Source organism: Notothenia rossii (assembly GCF_949606895.1).
Source record: "Notothenia rossii genome assembly, chromosome: 1".
Lineage (NCBI taxonomy): Eukaryota > Metazoa > Chordata > Actinopteri > Perciformes > Nototheniidae > Notothenia > Notothenia rossii.
In genome coordinates, this window is record NC_136912.1 from 7,156,097 (window position 1) to 7,176,249 (window position 20,153).

The window sequence follows — 20,153 nt, forward strand, 5'->3', positions numbered from 1 at the left end:
AAATGTGAGGTAAAGTGTGTCGCGACTCGCCAATGTAACCTGTTAAAACTCAAAGTGGCGATGAGGTCTTAAAATGTATGGAAAGGATCTTAAAAAAGCCAAAAGGTCTTACATTTGACTTCAGGAAGACAAGCCGCATTCATTACATGTCACTTGTTAGACGCTTTTACCATAGGTTTGAACCTATGGTTTGAAACTGCTCCCCTGATCCGAACATCAACGCACTACCCACTGCGCCACACGTGTCCATACATTCATACCTTTATATATACACTATATGATTCATACATCCTACATAAAATAACAAAAATAAAGTGCAGGAAATAATTCAATTATATAGAATAATAAATATGCTATTTGTGTAATATTGCATGGTTGCATCAGATCTATGATAATAGCCTGTAGTAGCACGACAACATATCTTGTATAACAGGTCTTTGAATCAGAATTATTTGAGAATAATTGAAAAAATAAGTTATTGCTCATTATCAGAGGAGGAAAGTAACTAAGTACACTTCCTTAAGTACTGTTCGTTAGTATTATTAGAGCGCCTTGCATTTTAATATTTCCATTTTTGTTCATACTTTTACTCCACTACATCTTATAAATGTATATATTTTTTTCTACTTGACTACATATGTTTGAATGCTTTTATTACCTACAAAAAATACCGCAACCAAGTTATTCAAATGAGCTCCACCTTTACCAGCTGCACTGTACTAAGGTTCTTTTAAGTGTATTTTGATGCCAATACTTTTACTTCAGTAAGATTTTAAATGCAGGACTCAAACTGCACTTTGACAGTATTCCTATACTATACATAAAGAATGAATTTTAAATAATAATACTAAATAAAAACATAATTATAATGGGTCTTCAGTTTAAATTCACAGAATGCCAACTCAGTTCCTAATTTGTTTGTAACTTATCCTATTTATTTAGTTTTTATTTTAAATCAAACATTCAAACGTTACAATTATACAAATGACCAGTAATACCTAATCATACAGATACATTGAAAAATCCATATCATAATAAGTGATGGGATAAATACAATTTATTAAAAAATATAAAGTAACTTTTAAAATGCCGGGGGTTAACATAAATAAATAAAAGTAGTATTGAACTGAGCACCGTCTCAGTTATAGCTCTCTTTGCTGAAGTTACTGCCTTAATATATAGCTTAATGTATTACTTCAAAACATGAAAGTGAGGTCTTGAGGTGTGTTTTTTATACCTCGGGACTGTGGGAAACATATTTCGATCTTTCTGTCTATACAAACATATTTTGAGATTGACAATAAAATTTACTTTGACTTTGACTCAAACCAATGTACATTTCAACATGTAAGGAGAAAGGGATCCAAATTAAACTTTGCAAAAGTCTTTTGAAAAAAGATTGAGTTGAACCTAGATTTTGTTAAAAGAAAAAGTTGATAAGATAAAGCTTTGTAAAAATATTGATACAAATATAAAAATAAACCGCAGTAGACAATGTGTCTTATATGTGTTTACCTTTTATTAACATAAAGAAAATCATTCAAGACACTTTTCCTATTATTTGACTTATTTATTTATTTTTAAAGTTTGAATGAATCTAAACTGTTTTGGCATCATTCAATGTTGTTGACTGAAAATAGGTGCCTTAAAGATTTGTAAATGACTACATTTTATGGATTCGCTTCATCATTGGGAAGATATCGCGAGACTTCCGAATAAACACGAACGGGTGAAGGAGACAACACGGAAACTCCCGAACAATCTCCACTGTGTGTCGTCCTTATAAAACATCCATGGGTGTCGTCCCCCCCTCCTCATTTTTCATCATGGCAGCTGTGTCTACTCTCTCAAGTAACTCTCAGATTGGTCACAGACTCAAATTCTATCTTTTCAGTGTTGTGAACATCAACTCCCGTTCTCCACCTTCCTCTGTTCTCATTCAGTGGGAAAAAAAGTTAATATCTTTTTTTAATAAATTGACTTAAACCTTAACAGTAGAAGTTTACGTTTCCTACAAAGATATACAACAAAATGAATTGAAGAGGTATTGATAAAGCTTTCCATAAAGATGTGCCTAACATATTTATGTACTATCTATGGATGCGCTTCATCATTGGGAAGATATCGCGAGACTTACGAAGAAACACGAACGGGCGAAGGAGACAGCACGGAAACTCCCGAACGATCTCCACTGTGTGTCGCCCCCTCCCTCCCCTCCCTTTTCATCATGGCTGCTGTGTCTACTCTCTCAAGTAACGCTCAGATTGGACACTGACTCGATTTCTACCTTTTCAGTGTCTCTTTAACTTTTGGTGTATACATCAACTGTAGCTTGGATGCTAATCCCGTTCTCCACCTTCCCCTGCTCTCATTCAGTGGGATAACCTTCACCAATCACTCCCTCCACTGGGCCTTTTTTTATCCCCAAAAACAACCAGCCAGCAACAACAGCTTCCAGTGCAATGGTGTGACTCAGTTCTCCCCTTGATGAACAATGTGTGAAAACTGCGCCGAGCTGGTGGAGGTTTTAAATGAAAGTAAGTGAGAGAAATCATTTTTACTATTTACACCAGACGATGCTGAGCTAGCTGCTTGCTGTTAGCATCGCTGTCCACTGGAGCTTGCTGTTAGCATGCTGGCTAGCTAAATATAACTTTGTGTGTTTTCGTGTTTATAACTCGGCTTTATATGCAGACTGTACATCCACAAGACAAGTGGAAAGAATTGAAATATCTCTTCATGTTCTGCACTCGATGACAGTTGTGTCTTAGTGTCAGACTGTCTCGGTTTTGATATGAATGCCATTTTTCCCCCTTACCAAATAGGCAGTTTTGGGGCCTGTCTGTCAAACACTCAGAAACTCACACTAAGCTGAGCTGCCCAAAAATTGACTCAAAATTACATCACCTCGATGTTTTTTTTTACGTGACATTACAGCCATGACTTATAATACTTCAGCACAGTTGAACACAGTGCACATGAGTGTGTTTTTAATCATGCTAAATGCTGCTACATTTATGCTTGCACGGTTTTTTTTTGGAAGTTAGCAGAGTTAGCATAGTTTAGCTAAAGCGAGTAAGCCTGACTTTGTTTGATGTGTTTGTCAGGTCAGTCTGCTAGCTGTCCACTCTATTGTTTCACAGATGCTTCACAATAACTCAAAAACGCCGTGCTAACTTTCCATACACACACACTTTGTTAATATTCCTGACACGAACATGTTGTGTTGAATTTCATGAGTGTTTTTTTGGCGAGTCTCGGAATTATTAATCTAAGCTAACGGCAGAAAAAGCTAGCCCAGAAAATTAATGGCTGCAACGAGGCGCATATTTTTGGCACATCGTTAATCCTTGGTTGTGTATGTTTTTCAGGCCGATGTCGTGTGCACATCAGTTTCACTTCATTGCTGGTTTTGGTTGTTAAATTGATTTAGCAACGAAGCCCCCTCATAAACACGGTCAACTAAAGCATGCCAATGTAAATACAAGGTTGTCTTTATAGCTACAAGTTAGCCGTTAGTCCAGGCGTGCTAACCGGGCCTTGCTGCACTTTCAGGGGTCTGTGCAAGATCTGGAACAAAAGCTTTTTTCTGTCATAGCACTATTTGAAAATATGTTACTGTGCAGCGATTGACGGTTTATTTGTCGTTTTCCTGCAAGTGTGTGTGTGTGTGTGTGTGTGTGTGTGTGTGTGTGCAGCCTATTGTGTGTCATGTGAAAAGCTCCTCCTGCAGGCTCCACTTTAACAGACAATCATGCACCTGACTGTAGCATGGGCTGACTAATGCAATACTCCCAATACTATCCAGCAAATGTATTTAAGACAAGCAATCGACATTAGCATTTAGGGACTGAGTGTATACACACATCTACTTGAGATAATTACTTGTTGGCCACCTGTATTGTAAAGGAATTGAATCCTTATTGTGCAGTTAATGGTTAAAATCGAGTCGACACATAACATAAAAGATACCTAATGCATGTTAAACATGTATTTGTATACCCCTTGTTATTATTTTGCTGCCATCACATCCTCCTATAGTTTAAGACTTTTTATACGAGTTTATAAGTCCAGGGATTTTGCAACAAGAGTAAAAAAAACTGAAACAGGAGATGCATACATGATATGGTTCTTCTGACATGCCTTAAACCTGTGTTTGACCTTTTATAGCCCCTCTAGCTACAAGTTAGCAATGAATCCAGTCATGCTAACCATGCCTTGCTGCACTCTCAGGGGTCTGTGCAGGACTGGGAACAAAAGTAGCATGGGCTCACTAATGCAATCACCAAATGATACTCCCCATTATATCCTGCACATTAGTGTATATAACAAAACTAATGGAGGGAACGAGTGGTGGCCACCTGTTATGGTAATGAGATTGAATCCTTATTGTACAGCTATTGGTTAAAAGTCTGTGGACACCCAACATGTTAGACACCTGTGCTACTAGATTATAAACATATCGTCTTAAAGCTCATGGATATTATTTTGCTGCTATTACAGACTCTTATCTTTGAATACTTTTGACCTAAGAAGTCCTGGGATTTTGCTCTTATTCTGCAAGAATAGCCTAAAAAACGTTCATACAGGAGATGCTCACATGACATGGTTCTACTGACATGCCTTAAACCGGGTTTGACCTTTTAACGTTAACATGCAGACAGAGATCTGGTTTTCATTCTTAGCAGAGTCTCAAATTCGCAGTGTAGTTAAATGCTATAACATTTCTAAACTATACAATTACACAGAAATACATTACATAATTATCTAGTACAATTGAAGTCTGTTTTGCCAAGGCCCACACACTTTCAATTAGTCTTTTTGACAGCTCTCTTGTCCGGGAGTCCATCAAAAAACGATTTAAGGTCATTCATTTTCCTTTCTTTATGGAGAGGGTTGGTCACCAAAGTCGGCAGACGTGTGGGTCTGAATATGTTATCCCTGACGTCGGCCACTGATGTTAGCTGCAGTTGTTCTAGTTCATCCCACAGGTGTTAGATGGGGTTGAAATCGGAGCTTTGTGCAGGACAGCCCTTTCACAGAAATCTAGGAAAACCATTGATTTTCGAGTTGCTTTCTAGTGTATGGAGACATTGTCAAAAGGAAAGAGACCTTTGACACCAAGCTAGAAAACACTATTGTCTTAAATATAGCTGTCGTATTAGGATTGATCTGATATTGGATGTTTGGCTGCCATATGACCTGTCACTTAGCTGTTAGTGTGAATACAGGTTCACTCACAGCTTTGTGTGCATTCACTGCTTGTGTTTTTGTGAATTGTGGGCAATACAACACAATATAGTGACCAGAGGACTGTTCTCTAATATGGTGTATATTTTTTGCAAACCCCGCATCGGGTTGTCCAGTTAATGTTTATCATAAAGGATGTGTTGCTTGGTGATAGAAGGTCAAACATTGGATTACATTTTCACCTTTATTCACCTGTACGCCAGAGGTCATTGTGTGGACAATTGCAGGTTGTCTTGGCGACTGAATTGCTTTGTATCCTGAAGTCAGACAACACAGTTTTTACATTTCAGCATTAGAATTTATTCACCGTACACCTGATATGTAATACCAAACAATATTTATGTCAGTAGTCTACCATGAGAAATGTAAACATCATAATATCAATTTAGGAACTTTTTGATCAAGAGTAAAATACAATCTTACCCTTTTTGCCGTGACAGCTTTAACTCAGTGTTTTGGTTCAACCTTTAACATCAAAACTCTACAGTATATGTATTGTAAACGGATACATGAACGAATATGTCGTACTCTTGTGTTGTAACAAGTTTGAGGTGCACTTAGCTGACACGGTTCCCTTTGAACTCAAGTAACAGGACAGACAATCTTATGTGTCTTTTCACATAAAATATAGTTTAGAAACTGGTCAAAATGTGTTTTAAAATGAAAGTGAAAATGTTAAAATGCATTTAAAGCTCCCATTCAGTACTCGGCGGCAGCTTTGAAACTTAGTGTTTTAAATATATTTGAGTAAGTACAAAAAGAGATTGGTTTATGATCGCCAAGTCCTACAAGCATCATCATAGTTATGTAAAAGTAAACAGATTGAAGTATGAATGAGTTTTTTTTGTGGAAGTCTTGTGTTTTCAGACTCTCATGTTTGAGTATCCGATGTGATAATGTTTTCTCTGTGCTGACACTGAACAAACTGTTTCACCTCACTGCACTAAAGAGATTTAGTTTACAACAACTTTTAGCAACACATTTGCATTTAAAAAGCTTGGTCAGACACTTGTTGAGTATTCTGTGGTTTGATTGTAACTCAGAAGAAGAAATCTGCCTCGTTGGGCCTTTACAGCTCCTCTCATACTAGCTGGTGATTTGGGGATTTTTTTTGGGGGGGGGGGGGGTTGGCAGTGGGGGGCTGTCAGCTGTGACAGCTCTGTCTACAAGACTGGCAGCTCCATGTGTTGGGTGTGCAGGCGACCTGTGACCTCCGATTTGCTGCCGCAGCATGAGTGTTTGTGTGTGTTTTTGTAAGAGACAGAAGCCTCTTTTACAACAGCGCGGTGTCCTGACTCAGGGCCGGTACACACGCTCTGAAACAAATGCAAGGATTTGCTTGTTTCCTGTTCTCTGTGTGTGAGTTGAATATCTTTGGAGTGTTTTGAAAGACAAGACAAAAAAGGAAAAGAAGTATCATTGGGAAAATCATAATACTTTTGTGACTGAATTCAATTAAAACGATTTTTTTTTAAAATACTACAATGTGAAATGAGTGGTTATGTTTAGAAACACTAAATCCATACCATGCACCCCTAGCAGAGAGCATTATTCACACAGTATTGATTGTGAATCAGACGAGAGATTCTGATTAAGCTTTTCATGGAGTTGAATTTATTTTGCAGACGCACACCTGACCTACTTGTGTCGACCAGACATTTTATTTGACGTAGCGTCCTGCATAATCACGTCTGCATGTCTTATTATATACATTGTTGCATTAAAAAAGCATTTCCATACACACTTAAAAAAAAACGTCACTTAGTCTTCACCCTTGTTGGCACTTTGTTCAAGACTGATATGATCATTGTTCAGTTGTATGTCGAACGAGTGTCCTTTTTAGTCTGGTCAGTAATTTATGGAAATATAGGTTTCGGACAAGAAAGAGAAAACCCAAAAAAGGATAAGAGGGCCTCTTTAATTCGACCAAATGTATTTTTGAAAGATGTGTGTCTTTCAAGGTTATGTCAAATAAGATAATACCTTCGGCTTCTTAGCGTAAAATGTGGACAATAGTTCATGAGTGTCTTTCTTGTATTGATGGGAAGATGCTAGTTTTGTCTAGATGGAATCTAAAAGTGAGTTTTTAAATGTGTCTGACAGGATATTAATGTGGCTGTGGGAGTTGTGTTTACTGTCTGCACCGATGAAGTGTGGAGTTTATAGCAAAACAACCTTGAGATTTTAAATGTTGCCAGTTTTGAATGATTTGTAATGGTTTGTTTTACTTCGCATATTGACTGGCTAATGTGCCATTTCATTTGTGTTATACAGCTGTCTGTTTTATCTGTTGTAACTTTAATCTCAATGAGTCTTTACCTGGTTAAATGGTTGATTAGCAGTAAGTAAGGGCTGGGAATTAATAAGCATTTGCTTCCCCCTGCTCCCTTTCGGACACATATGATTTATTATTATTAGGGATGTCCCGATCCCCTTTTTTTGCTCCCGATCCGATTCCGATCATTTGATTTTGACAATTTGCCGATACCGATTTAAGGCCTAAGGATGACTTTAAGACTTGAACATGGTCATTTTTGTTTTGTAACATTGAATACAAAAATAAATAAATAATAATAATAAAAAAAAAATCCCGATTTTTTTTTTTCCCCCTCCTGATTCCGATCTTTTGAAAATCACGTGATCGGCTCCGATCCCCGATCACGTGATCGGATCGGGACATCTCTAATTATAATTATGAATATTTTTGTTGAATATATAAATATTATTATGAATATTGATAAATACTGTATTCTAACAATACGGTATTCTGTTTTTCACATTTATTATTTGTTTTTTAAAATCTGTTCGAATTAAAGATGGAAATGAAATAAAGGATATATTGAGATGCCAACACGTCTGTATAGGCGCCGCTCATGTTATGTAGATTGCATTTTGGTTGATGTCCTTGCTGTTGATTGGCTTGCGTCGCCGTTAGTCTGAAAATAGCGTTGTTCTTATACTGAAAGGGTTAAAATGTTCCCTTCTCAATGCACCTCAGAGGTGGGTTGTTGTGCCAGAGATCCCTAATCCAGTAAATCTAATTACAAAATCCAGTTGCTTTGTGAGGAAATATTACAAAGCCCTTTATCTCTGCTGTTCTCCTTAAAGTGGGAAACACAGAAGAGCTGGGCTGCCTCTATCAAAGAGCATCCTCTTCCACATATTTAGAGCGTACGATGTTTCTCACTCACAAACACATTTCATCTGAACTGTACTTATGGTGTCCCAGCTGCAGCGTCCATGTTGAAACGCCTCCAGTCTGGCTGAGCGTTGCAGTCACAGTGCAGGTGTCCTCCCCCTCTTTATGTCCAGCCATTAACTGGATGTAATGCTGGCACCTGTGTGCGTGTTCCCAGACAACATCATCATTAAACTCTGCAGGAAAACGGCCAAATCTCCCTGAGAGTGGAATTCAGCTTCTGTTCTGCGGCCTCAGAGGAGCTTCTGTTCACAGGTGGAGCTGAAAGGGTTCAGTTTCAGTGACGAGAAACGTTGAAAGAACGGTTGAGATGGCTGATGGAGTTTTATTGTTGCAGTTTTTGGTGTCCTGTGTGTCTTTGGCGTCTAATTTGAGGTCAGCGATTCAGCGGAGACACCCGATTCCTCTAAAGGGGGCGTGACTGATGTGGAGCTTTGTAGAGGAACACAATAAGAGGAACTTTAGACCGAAGCCAATCTGATTAAGGCTTATCGGATCGGCAATATTTGAGAATAAACATGTGATAATAATTATTCTACTCGTACCAGTTTCAGTATATGTAACAATATCAAACAAATCATAGAAACCAATTGGACATACTACTTGAAGTCGTGTCCTTTTTGATTCATCCAGATATTACATTGTTTGTTGTTCTTCTGTTATTAATCTAATCTCAATACATCTCAAATGAATGAAACGGGTTACTTGGAAGAAGATAAATGAGGTTTGCATTCGATCTAACGTGTGAGGTATCCAGCTGCTCCTTGACAGATATCTCTCTCTCCTCAGTATCGGATGCAGACGGCAGTGAAGGAGGCTTCCAGCTAAAGAAGGAACATGCCCTGCGAGTGCTGGGTTACATCAGCTCCTGGACACAGAGGTCAGTGACATCTCACACAATGATAAATACTCTTCTACATCAACATGTGTCCCCTCTTCTCCATGTCTCTTCTACATCAACATGTGTCCCCTCTTTTTCATGTCTCTTCTACATCAACATGTGTCCCCTCTTCTTCATGTCTCTTCTACATCAACATGTGTCCCCTCTTCTTCATGTCTCTTCTACATCAACATGTGTCCCCTCTTCTTCATGTCTCTTCTACATCAACATGTGTCCCCTCTTCTTCATGTCTCTTCTACATCAACATGTGTCCCCTCTTCTTCATGTCTCTTCTACATCAACATGTGTCCCCTCTTCTTCATGTCTCTTCTACATCAACATGTGTCCCCTCTTCTTCATGTCTCTTCTACATCAACATGTGTCCCCTCTTCTTCATGTCTCTTCTACATCAACATGTGTCCCCTCTTCTTCATGTCTCTTCTACATCAACAGGATGTCCCCCCCCCCCTTACCACCTGAATCTCCTCCTAGAGCACCATTGAGTTCTTTGTAACCAAATCTCTCTCAGAGGGGCGTGGGGAGGGGCTCCTTATTTTCATCTAAAGTAACAGACAGAGAATCAGCACTTTGGAAACAGGGCTGAAACAGAGGGGATTATGGGTAATGCTGCAATGATCTGTTTGGTGTTTCAGCCAATCAGAGACAGGTTCTGGATATATCTGAGACCTGTGATATATTGATGAAACACAGTAAAATAGGGGACCTTTTTTAAAGGTGCATATAAAACCCAAAACAACCAAAACATGGTGCAGCTATAAGTTACAGTAACGTTCAGTGAGATCCTGAAGTGACTGGTCTCCTGTGTTCTCTGTGTTGTGTCTTCAGACAATGCCTCTGCTGCTTCAAGGAGTACAAGCACCTGGAGGTGTTCAACCAGCTGGTGTACGCCCTCATCAACCTGGTCATCGCTCAGATCAGCAGCCTGAGAGACCGCCTCTGCTGCGTCCAGGATCAAACACATAAAGGAGGCCTGTGTGGGGCGGAGGGGGGGTCTGAATGGAGCGAGGCTGCGCCCGGACCCCTCCCCCAGCCCTCCTCACCGGGTGAAGATGAACCTGTGAACGTGGAGAGAGACTCTGCAGAAGAAGACGCCGAAACATCTGACCAGAATCAGAATAAGATCCAGGGTCAGGGGCCCAGCCAGCCGTGTGAAGCCCAGATGGAAGCACTGGGGCCTGGGGAGAGTGGCAGTGGTGCTGGGGGAGGTGATGGAGCTGATCGAGGAGCTGGAGGAGGAGGTGAAGGAGGAGGTGAAGGAGCAGCTGATGGAGGAGCTGGAGGTAGCAGCAGCAGCAGTGATATCCAGGATCCATTCAGCTCTTGGAGCACAGAAGAGAGGGAGAAACTGCTGCTGTGTGCCGCCAAGATCTTCCAAATCCAGTTCCCCCTCTACACCGCCTACAAACACAACACACACCCCACTATAGAGGTGAGGAGGAGTCCCGTAACACACACATAACACACACACACCACTACGCCTGCAAGGTACAGCCTGACAAGTGCTGATGCAGATATTAACTGAATTGTATACTTTTAGGATAAACTTTTTTTCAAAAGGGTTCCGGCAAGACAGTAAGAAAGAAAATCAAAATCACAATTCAACCACAGACAAGATGCACAGTAAACATTTCTGATGAGATGACTGACTGGATAATAATAGTAATTCATAAACCTCGCTTTAAACTAATGAGCCTTCTTGAGGATAACAAATATCTTTGATCTCACTGTCTCTGTTTCTTTCCTTCAGGACATATCTGCTCATGAAAGCAACATCCTGGGCTCCTTCTGCGACATGAACGTAAGATATTTAAGTTTATTGTTACACCCTAAACACTGTCAATCAACCGGCACCTACAGCAGGAAAAGACCCCTCAAAATACCCCCTCTGCTATAAAAAACAGACTTCCTTTGTCATTTGATTTGAAACTCCCAACGCCATCACTATAAGCTGCTTCTGAAACCATTGTCTGCGTAACGCTTAAAGGGAGAATTCAGCAGGGGGAGTACCAGTGATGATGAACAACTAGATTTGGCCCTGGTGCATGCTGGGAGACGCTTTAAGAGACATTAGGGTTCCCAAACGGTGTCACATGACCGGCTGAGAAGACTTGGGTTCATTGGGACTTTTGCTCCTTTGACACTTTAGTTTTGATTTCTGTGTGAGGTCACCGTGCTGGGGGGATTTATTTCAGCAGGTTTGTTCAGGAGCAAGGGCAGATTAACAGGACACATGAATAAAGTGCTTCATCATCGGCTTTCCACAGTGAAGGGAAATACCTTTAATGCTAGTAACACCGGTTTTAACTGAGTCACTTCCTGTCATTTGTTTTAAGAAATATCTGAAAATCATCCCGACTCAGCAGCAGTTTGTGGACAGGGAGACAAGATCATATCTCGAAACAATATTTACGTTAAATAAACTCAAAATAATAACTGTATATTCCAACTTAAAGCAGCTGCATGTGAACAACGTCATTTTTGACATTTTTATAAAATAGTTTTCCAATAAATACACTCAAAATGTAGGTGAGGTCACAATGAATTGTACAAAGTCTCCCATGGGTAAACTCTGATGTTAAAGGTGCAGTAACACAGAGTATAGTGGTTTGAAGTAGGGCTGCTCGATTATGGCAAAAATCATAATCTCGATTATTTGGGTCAATAATTGATATTACGATTATTAAAAACAATTATCCATTTACTTGTTAAAAATGTGAACAGTATGTTTTTAACAGTTGATTACCCTGAACTTTAAGTATAATTCAACTGAAAAACCAATAAAAATAATTAGGGATGCACCGAATATTCGGCCGCCGAAAATGATCGGCCGAAAATTGTTAAAAAGGACCTTTCGGCTTTTAGCACCGAAAAAATATCACCGAATGTCAGAGAACAGGGTTACGTTGGTAAGCTAACGTGTTGTTGTGATGACGTAATCAAAACGCTGCGACAAGCACGGCGCGCGACCATGCTCGCGGCTGGCTCACAGCCAACATGTCTGCCGCTTGGAGATATTTAAAAATATCAGAGAAAGAGGCGCGGATTGCGATTTGTAAAACGTGATCAGCTGACATTTCTCGAGGGGGTGTAACTGCAAAGACTTTCACCACTTCGGGATTACTCCACCACTTGAAATCAAAACACCCGGACAAATATGCGGAGTAAGATCAAACAATGTTGTTTATATTGCTCATGAGGACAGACCACCTTATTTGCAGATTCTTGAAATTGTAATTTAATTTGTAATTGATTGTGGATTTTGTATCCAGTTTTCACTTTATGTATCTTTATACAATGTGTACTACTTTGCTTATGAGGACAGACATCCTTATTTACAGATTCTTGAAATTCAATTGTAATTTCATTTGTAAATAGTTACATTCATGTGGATTTATCCAGTTTGCACATTTGTATGCATGCACTTATAGGTGCATTTGTTGTTGTTGAAGGCCTGGCTGTCACAGTCTTTATTTACACTATTTTGTTGCAGGCCTACTGGCCTAGATGTTTATGCAGTTTTAAAGCACCTTGGCTTTGTTCTGAATGCACTTTGCTGTAGTTATCCTACAGAGAAAAGAAAATGCACTTGACTTGGAATTAATGTACTGTATGCATTCAAAAGTGCTGAATAAATGTTTTATGGACCCATAATAGTGATTATTATTTAAGTTAAGTTTTGCCATAATCATGTCTTTTTCCATAATCAGGTAGCTGAACAACATTGGTAAAAAATGTATACGTTTTATATATATATTTCTATTAATCATTTTCGGCATTCGGTTTTCGGCCAACTGTTTCCTATTTTCGGTATCGGTTTCGGCCAAGAATTTCCCATTCGGTGCACCCCTAAAAATAATAATTCAAAAAAAAAAAAAATCGTTTTATTTCGATTATGTTGTTTTCATAATCGTTGCACGCCAAAATCGTAATTGCGATTTAAAATACAATTAATTGAGCAGCCCTAGTTTGTAGTATGGTTTGTTTACTTTCTAAATAACCTATCATTCGAATCCAGTATCATTTGTGTTCAGCGATGAATAGTAAGTTCAATATCTTCCTTAATGCATCATTTTGATCTCAATGTTAAAAAAAAGAAAAAAAAGATTACATTTAAAAAAACTGTTACTAAGAAAAGTAACGTGATTACTTAATTTGTTAGTTACTATTGTGCCATACTAGACAATAAGTTACTGTTGCTATGCATGTTCCTGTCCGGGGACTTTTTCTAACTTTCTAACTGACACATTTATTTCGTTAGCTGTTGATGTTTCTTCTTGGGCTTTGGATAAATACTATTTAAATACTACGGGCACGCTGGAAAGCAGGAAAACCGGCTTACATAAGAGCAGAAAAAAATCAATGTTTAATCCGATTTAAACTTTAACAAGAGACACAACCGTTGAGTTTCTCTTACTACAACCTCCTATACTCAAAGCTTGACAGACCCACCGCGCCCAGCTGAAGATGCAATAATCAGTCAAATGTTGCTACATATCTCACGGTATATTTTTACACCACTGACTCAAACTTCAGTGTTTTCTGCTGTAGTTAATATTGTGTCCTGACCTCAGAGGGTATCTCAGATCTGACCTCAGACACATGATCCCCAGCGGCTCACTCTCTAAATATAAACGTTTTGTTACGTGAGGTTTCACGTTGCTGCGATCGCTTTGTTGTTAGGGGCCATCTGGATTCATTTTATCCCGTGGAATCACATTTCTTTTGTATATTAATATTACTGGACTAAAAGGCTCCAGATGGGATGTTCTATGAAAAGGGGAGCAGCTTCACAATAAAACAACGACAGCCGGACATGTTTCTGTCCATCAGTTACTGTGCATCGAAAGTCTAATTTGATTTGGGTGTGGACCAACGTCAAATCAGCAGTGGAGGAAGAATACTCAAATCTTTTACTTAAATCAAAGTAACAATACTGCAGTACAGATATATTCTTTTAAGGACAGACGAGCAACATGCCAATATGCATGTTAATAACAACTAGTTGATGGTGAATATATGTACCTTAATGTAAAGTGTTCCCAACATTTAATGTAGTTTAGTGACAGGAAATCATTTGCGTTGTGACTTACTTGGCACCCTGTGGATGGCTTTGAGAGGCCGCAGCGCCCTCACTGTCCTGATGGCGGTGAAGTTCAGGTTCTGAAGGTCCAGCGAGTACTCGATCATCCTGGAAATGCAAAAAAAAAACATGCAGAAAAACTTTTTAAATAACCTTCCAGGAATTTAATAAAAACTTGAATGCAACAAACTGAGGAACACTGGATACTAATCTGCACAATGAGTGAACACAAGAGAAACTAACAAAGCATAACCAGGTGAACATAATCATTCGAGCACTCCTCCTGGAGAGTCCGACATTCTGCATCCACCTTTCTGTTTTTAATACTCGCCATATTAAGTTCGCTGCTATCAATGACAGTGACACTGACGGTCTCGCTTAAGATTGAAGACGTGACGTGACATATACCACGTGATGACACGTTACGCTCGTGTTGTGTTCAAGAAAGAATTGTTTAATTCTATTGCGGTCTAGATTTTTTATTTTTTTATTGCAGTTAATTATTTATTTTTTTGCGTGTGTTTTATAAATTACCTTGCCGTCCGTATATGGCCCTGAAGCCGGAGGTTCCCCACCCCTGGTCTAAAGGATTGTAGGGTTACAGATGCACGATATAATATATGTACATTCCATAAAGCTAATTTAAAGTCTCAATATATCTGGTAAAATATTTGTATTTAAAATCATTTTTTAAGTAAAAGTACATAAGTGTTAACATCTAAATGACCCATTTCAGAATATAGTTTGATATATTTTGGAATATACTGTATATAGTGTATTCATCGTTTTAGGGTGATGGCTTTAATTGACTTGTATTTACCTTGTAGTAGGGCTGCTCGATTATGGCAAAAATTATAATCTCGATTATTTGGGTCAATAATTGTAATTGCGATTATTCATTGACTTTGAAAACATCCATTTATTGGAGAACAAATATGTGAACAGTTTGTTTTTAACAGTTGATTAACCTGAGCTTTAAGTATAATTCAACTGAAAAAATAAAAAATAAAAATCGTTTCATTTCGATTACGTTGTTTTCGTAATCATTGTAAGCCATAATCGTAATCGCGATTTAAAATACGATTTAATTGAGCAGCCCTACCTTGTATATTGTTACTGATCATGAGGGTAAATTACAGGATGTATAAAGACTTTTGACATATCACGATGTATTCATTGATAATATCTTCTATTCTTAATCTGAATTGAATAAATGCAATGGTAAAAAAAAAGTATTTCACAGATAATTAGATAGTAGAAAAATGGAAATATTCAAGTTAAGAACCTCAAAATTGTGCTTGAGTACAGTAAGTGAGGAAAGTAGTTAAAGACTTATTATCAATATAACACAAATAGACCTATAAATACAAATCTATGAACAAAAGCTATACCAGCTGAGATCTGCCCCTTCCACCGAGGTCTTCAAAACCGGCCTTAAGACCCTCTTCTTTCGGCAGGCCTTCCAATAAACTTTGGGCATGGCACATTTTTTTATCGCTATCTCCGACCTTTATTTATTTATTGCTTTTTTATTTATTTATTTTTTAATCTTTTAAATTGTATCAGTGTCCTTTGTTGTGAAGCGCTTCGAGATTTGTCTTGGCAGATGAAAGCGCTATATAAATTAAATTTATTATTAATATCATTATTATTATTATACCATAAAATGCATTATGGTAAAAATAAGTGTGTGTCTAGCAATTAATGACTCTAAAAGAATGACTCCAGTTTGACCCACAGAGGCAGAACGCCTGATGGCACGGTTTGAGTTGAATGCAGTGTTTTGAGTACAGTTGTGTGTTTATAAAAGTATTGTCCTCATTTCCTGCCTCTGCTTGTTTTGTCAAACGGACGCCCACTTTATTACAGAGCCTCATCATAACCCCCACAGTTATGGGCTTTCAGTCTTTCCTCCTGACGCTGCTCTTTGTTCTCTGAGATTAAGAGATCAGGATCAGTTCAATAACAATGTTTAGGAAAGGAATGCATTCCTATCAAAGTGTGTTTTAACGAGCTCATGTGGGTACTGCAGTTAGTAAATGAGGCGTAGGGGTTTTCTACTGGGACAAAACAGAGCCGTTTCTTGGATATGGTTTCCTGCAGATGAAGTCCATGTCCCTCAGAGAGTAGTAACGTGTCCCCGGATAATCTGCCTTACCTTCCCCTCGTAATAAAGCTTTCATTAAACTCACGGGATGTGTCATTTCAGAACAGGCTGTATGAAAAAGGAGCATGACCAACAAAAAACATTCCAGTTTTCACTTGTTTTACTTTCCATAACAACAGACAAACAACATCAAACTAATTCCTGTATTTATACTTGCTTTCAATCAAGGCAAAACAAGTTCATGATATATTGTTTAGTGCACTAACATTTGCTCGACTGTCCAAATGTCATTGCCTGTTGCTCACAGTTGTTGTTGACATGATATTAAGTTCACATCACGTATAATTGACTGCCTAAAGCAGACGAAGTGTTGAGACATCTAAATAAAGAAAGCCATTCCAGCAGCACTATACTTAAGGCTCATCATGTTAGTTTTCTACTGCTTGTGTATGTAGACACTTCGCTTTCAGTGATTTTTACAGGCCAAAAATACCACTGTAATACACAGCATACAACCAATACTTGTATTTCTACTTTATACTACAACAGTCTATTGCCGTGTGGAAATTCAGTCAAAAACAGGTAATGATTTATTGTTTTAAGAACACCAAAATAAACATGACTACACCACCATTTCCCAACACTCCCCTCTGTTTGATCCCGAAATGCAGCAGCTCCCGTAACAAATCGTATACAATCATTTGGCAGTAGAGTTCAGAATTGTTGTTGACATGATTTTCAATTCCACTCTAAAGTCCTGCAAGTTTTTAGAGCGAGTGTTGAAACGTCTAAACGTAGAAAAACCAAGCCAGCACTATAATTAAGGCTCTTTCTCCCCTTTACTTTTCTACTGCTTACATATCTAACATCTTTCACTGATTTGACCGACCAAAAATAACTTTACACAACATTTAACAACAGCTGTTTTTATATTAATACAATTTCAACTATCACATGTAGGGTAGAGATTCAATCAAGTCAAAACAAGTTTAATATAGTGATAGGGATAGTGGTGGTCTAATGCAGGGGTTCCCAAAGTGGGGGTCGCGAGATGATTACAAAATAAAAATGGAAAATTAAAAAAATTAAAAAAAATTGATTATTTTTTTTAATAATTTATAATAATTAAAAAATATATTATTAATAATAACGTTTGCATAGACATTTTCAGGGGCGGACTAGTCATCTGTATAATTTCCCCGCAACGAGGCGAGTGCGGAAAACTGCAATTAATTCACTAGCACCACTAGTGTGCCCTTGAGCAAGGCACTTAGCCCTTAGTTACTCCAGGGAGATTGTCCCTGTAATTGGTAATTGTAAGTCGCTTTGGATCAAAGCGTCAGCTAAATGAAATGTAATGTGTAATGTAATATGAAGTACACCAAAAATAAGAAAAACTACACTTTCCAACACACTTGACTTGTTGAATCCAGAAGTGCAGCAGCTCTTATAACGCAGCACATCATGCATTTTCCACTGGAGTTCAGAGTGGATGTTGACATGATTTTAAATTAAGTTCTTATAGAAAAACAAGTGTTGTAACATCGAAAATAGAAAAGCATGTCACCACGATAATTAAGGCTCATGATTTTAGGTTTTCTTACGCTTTCTTAGGGAAACATAACAAGATGGTTAAAGGAGAAGGCCATTTCAAACTACTACTTTTGTGTTTCCTGCTGCAAAAAAACACTTAACATTTGACTGTAAGCACGACTCAGCAGGTTCACCTTCTGGAAAGTAAAGTGGAAAACTCTTAAGAGAAAAGCTTGTGTAATGCGTCAGGCCTTTCTGGGATGTATGTGACGTTGTCTCTCTCTCTCTCTTTGTTGACAGGACGTGGAGGTTCCTCTGCACCTGCTGCGCTACGTCTGTCTGTTCTGTGGGAAGCACGGCCTCTCGCTGATGAAGGAGTGCTTTGAGTCGGGGACCCCGGAGAGTCTCCCCTTCCCCATCGCACACGCCTTCATCACCATCGTCTCCAACGTGAGTACGCACACGCATACACACACACACACACACACACGCACACGCACACGCACACACGCACACACACACACACACACACACTCTTTATTGTCAATCTTTCAGTGTGTGTGTACAGACAGAGAGATTGAAATACCGTTTCCCAAATACAAATATACTAGGGCTGTCAAACGATTACAATTTTTAATCAGATTAATCACCATTCGAACTATGTCCAAAAAAATTGTTGTGGGAATGGAAAGATAAATGAAAGAAGGCGGATATATCCATTTAACATACAGTATGTATGTACGTTTATTATAACATTGTTCTGTGTGTCAAAATGAAAGACAGCCCACACACCTATCAATCATCAAACCGTGGGGTCTTATTTCATTACGTGTTGATTTCTATCAACGCGTAATGTTGTATCGATATATATAGAGATGTACTACAGCAAAAGTATTCTCCGTCAGGACTTCCTGCAACAACACCGCGCCATTATCTTGATTCTGATTGGCCAGAAGACATTATCAAAGATGTTCTATTGAGAAGCCGATCACTACGTGACAAAAGTTTTCAAAACCGTTTCTAGTCTTCGGTATTTCCAGAAAAGCGGCTACTGGAATCAATCTTACTAACTGCTGTCTGTGCAATTTACTCGGCGCGAGTTGGCGGACTTTATTTTGCTTACTTTAACATCAATTTTCATGGTGGGGCTAAGATGGGGCTAAGCCATTTCTTGGTATGGCTGTAGCCTACCCCAGCGCTGCCACTGGTGGATTGTATGGGGCGGGCCATTCTGCACATGCGTTAAATGCGTTAAATATTTTAACGCAATTAATTAAAAAAATGAATTCCCGCCGTTAACGCGATAATTTTGACAGCATTAAAATATATATAAAAATATGTATACAAATATGTATATATGCACACATCTAAAAAAAGGATTTGAAGCAGCACGTTAAAGTCAATAACTGTTAACTGAATGAAAGATTGAGATAAGATTTAATAAGGGATGTTTTTGCAAATGTATTAAGAACACATTTTGAGATATAATGCACTCTGATATCAGTTATGAAATAAATTATCCTTTTAATGAAAGGTATTATTACTTAGCTTTTTTGTTGTGATGTGTTACTTATTATTAGGTCCTGATTTTATGTTCTGTTGAACAGTATTGCAGTATACTGACAAGTGTTTCCTATATTTAACCTACACTCATTGATGTTAATTATTTGTATTCTGCTGTAATTTAACCGAGATGTTCCCTATAGACTAGGAACAGAGATACCAGTGATTATAAAGACTCCCACTGCAGTTTGTCTGATGTGTTTTCATGTGTTGATGTTAAATACTCTTTGTGTTTGCTCACAGATCCGAATATGGTTGCACATTCCTGCGGTCATGCAGCACATCATACCGTTCCGCACCTATGTAATACGGTGAGTTAAAATGTCCAAAAGCTGTAATTCTATATAGGGTTGCTCGATTATGGCAACAATCATAATCTCGATTATTTGGGTCAATAATTGTAATTGCGATTATTAAATGCGATTATTCATTGACTTTGAAAACATCCATTTATTGGAGAAAAAAAATGTGAACAGTATGTTTTTGATTACCTTGAACTTTAAGGATAATTCAACTGAAA

The 20,153-nt window shown here is 38.3% G+C and overlaps 1 protein-coding gene across 1 annotated transcript in view; it reads left to right on the plus strand.

The window, feature by feature from the left end:
• Positions 1–2,187: 2,187 nt before the first annotated feature.
• usp34 (ubiquitin specific peptidase 34) overlaps positions 2,188–20,153 on the plus strand; it is an 87,111-nt gene continuing 69,145 nt past the window's right edge. The window contains exons 1-6 of the mRNA XM_079691018.1: positions 2,188–2,537; positions 9,239–9,329; positions 10,176–10,779; positions 11,098–11,148; positions 18,371–18,520; positions 19,877–19,944. Of these exons, the coding sequence (XP_079547144.1) occupies positions 2,495–2,537; positions 9,239–9,329; positions 10,176–10,779; positions 11,098–11,148; positions 18,371–18,520; positions 19,877–19,944 (1,007 nt within the window). The 5' untranslated portion in view covers positions 2,188–2,494. The remainder of the gene's footprint in view (positions 2,538–9,238; positions 9,330–10,175; positions 10,780–11,097; positions 11,149–18,370; positions 18,521–19,876; positions 19,945–20,153) is intronic.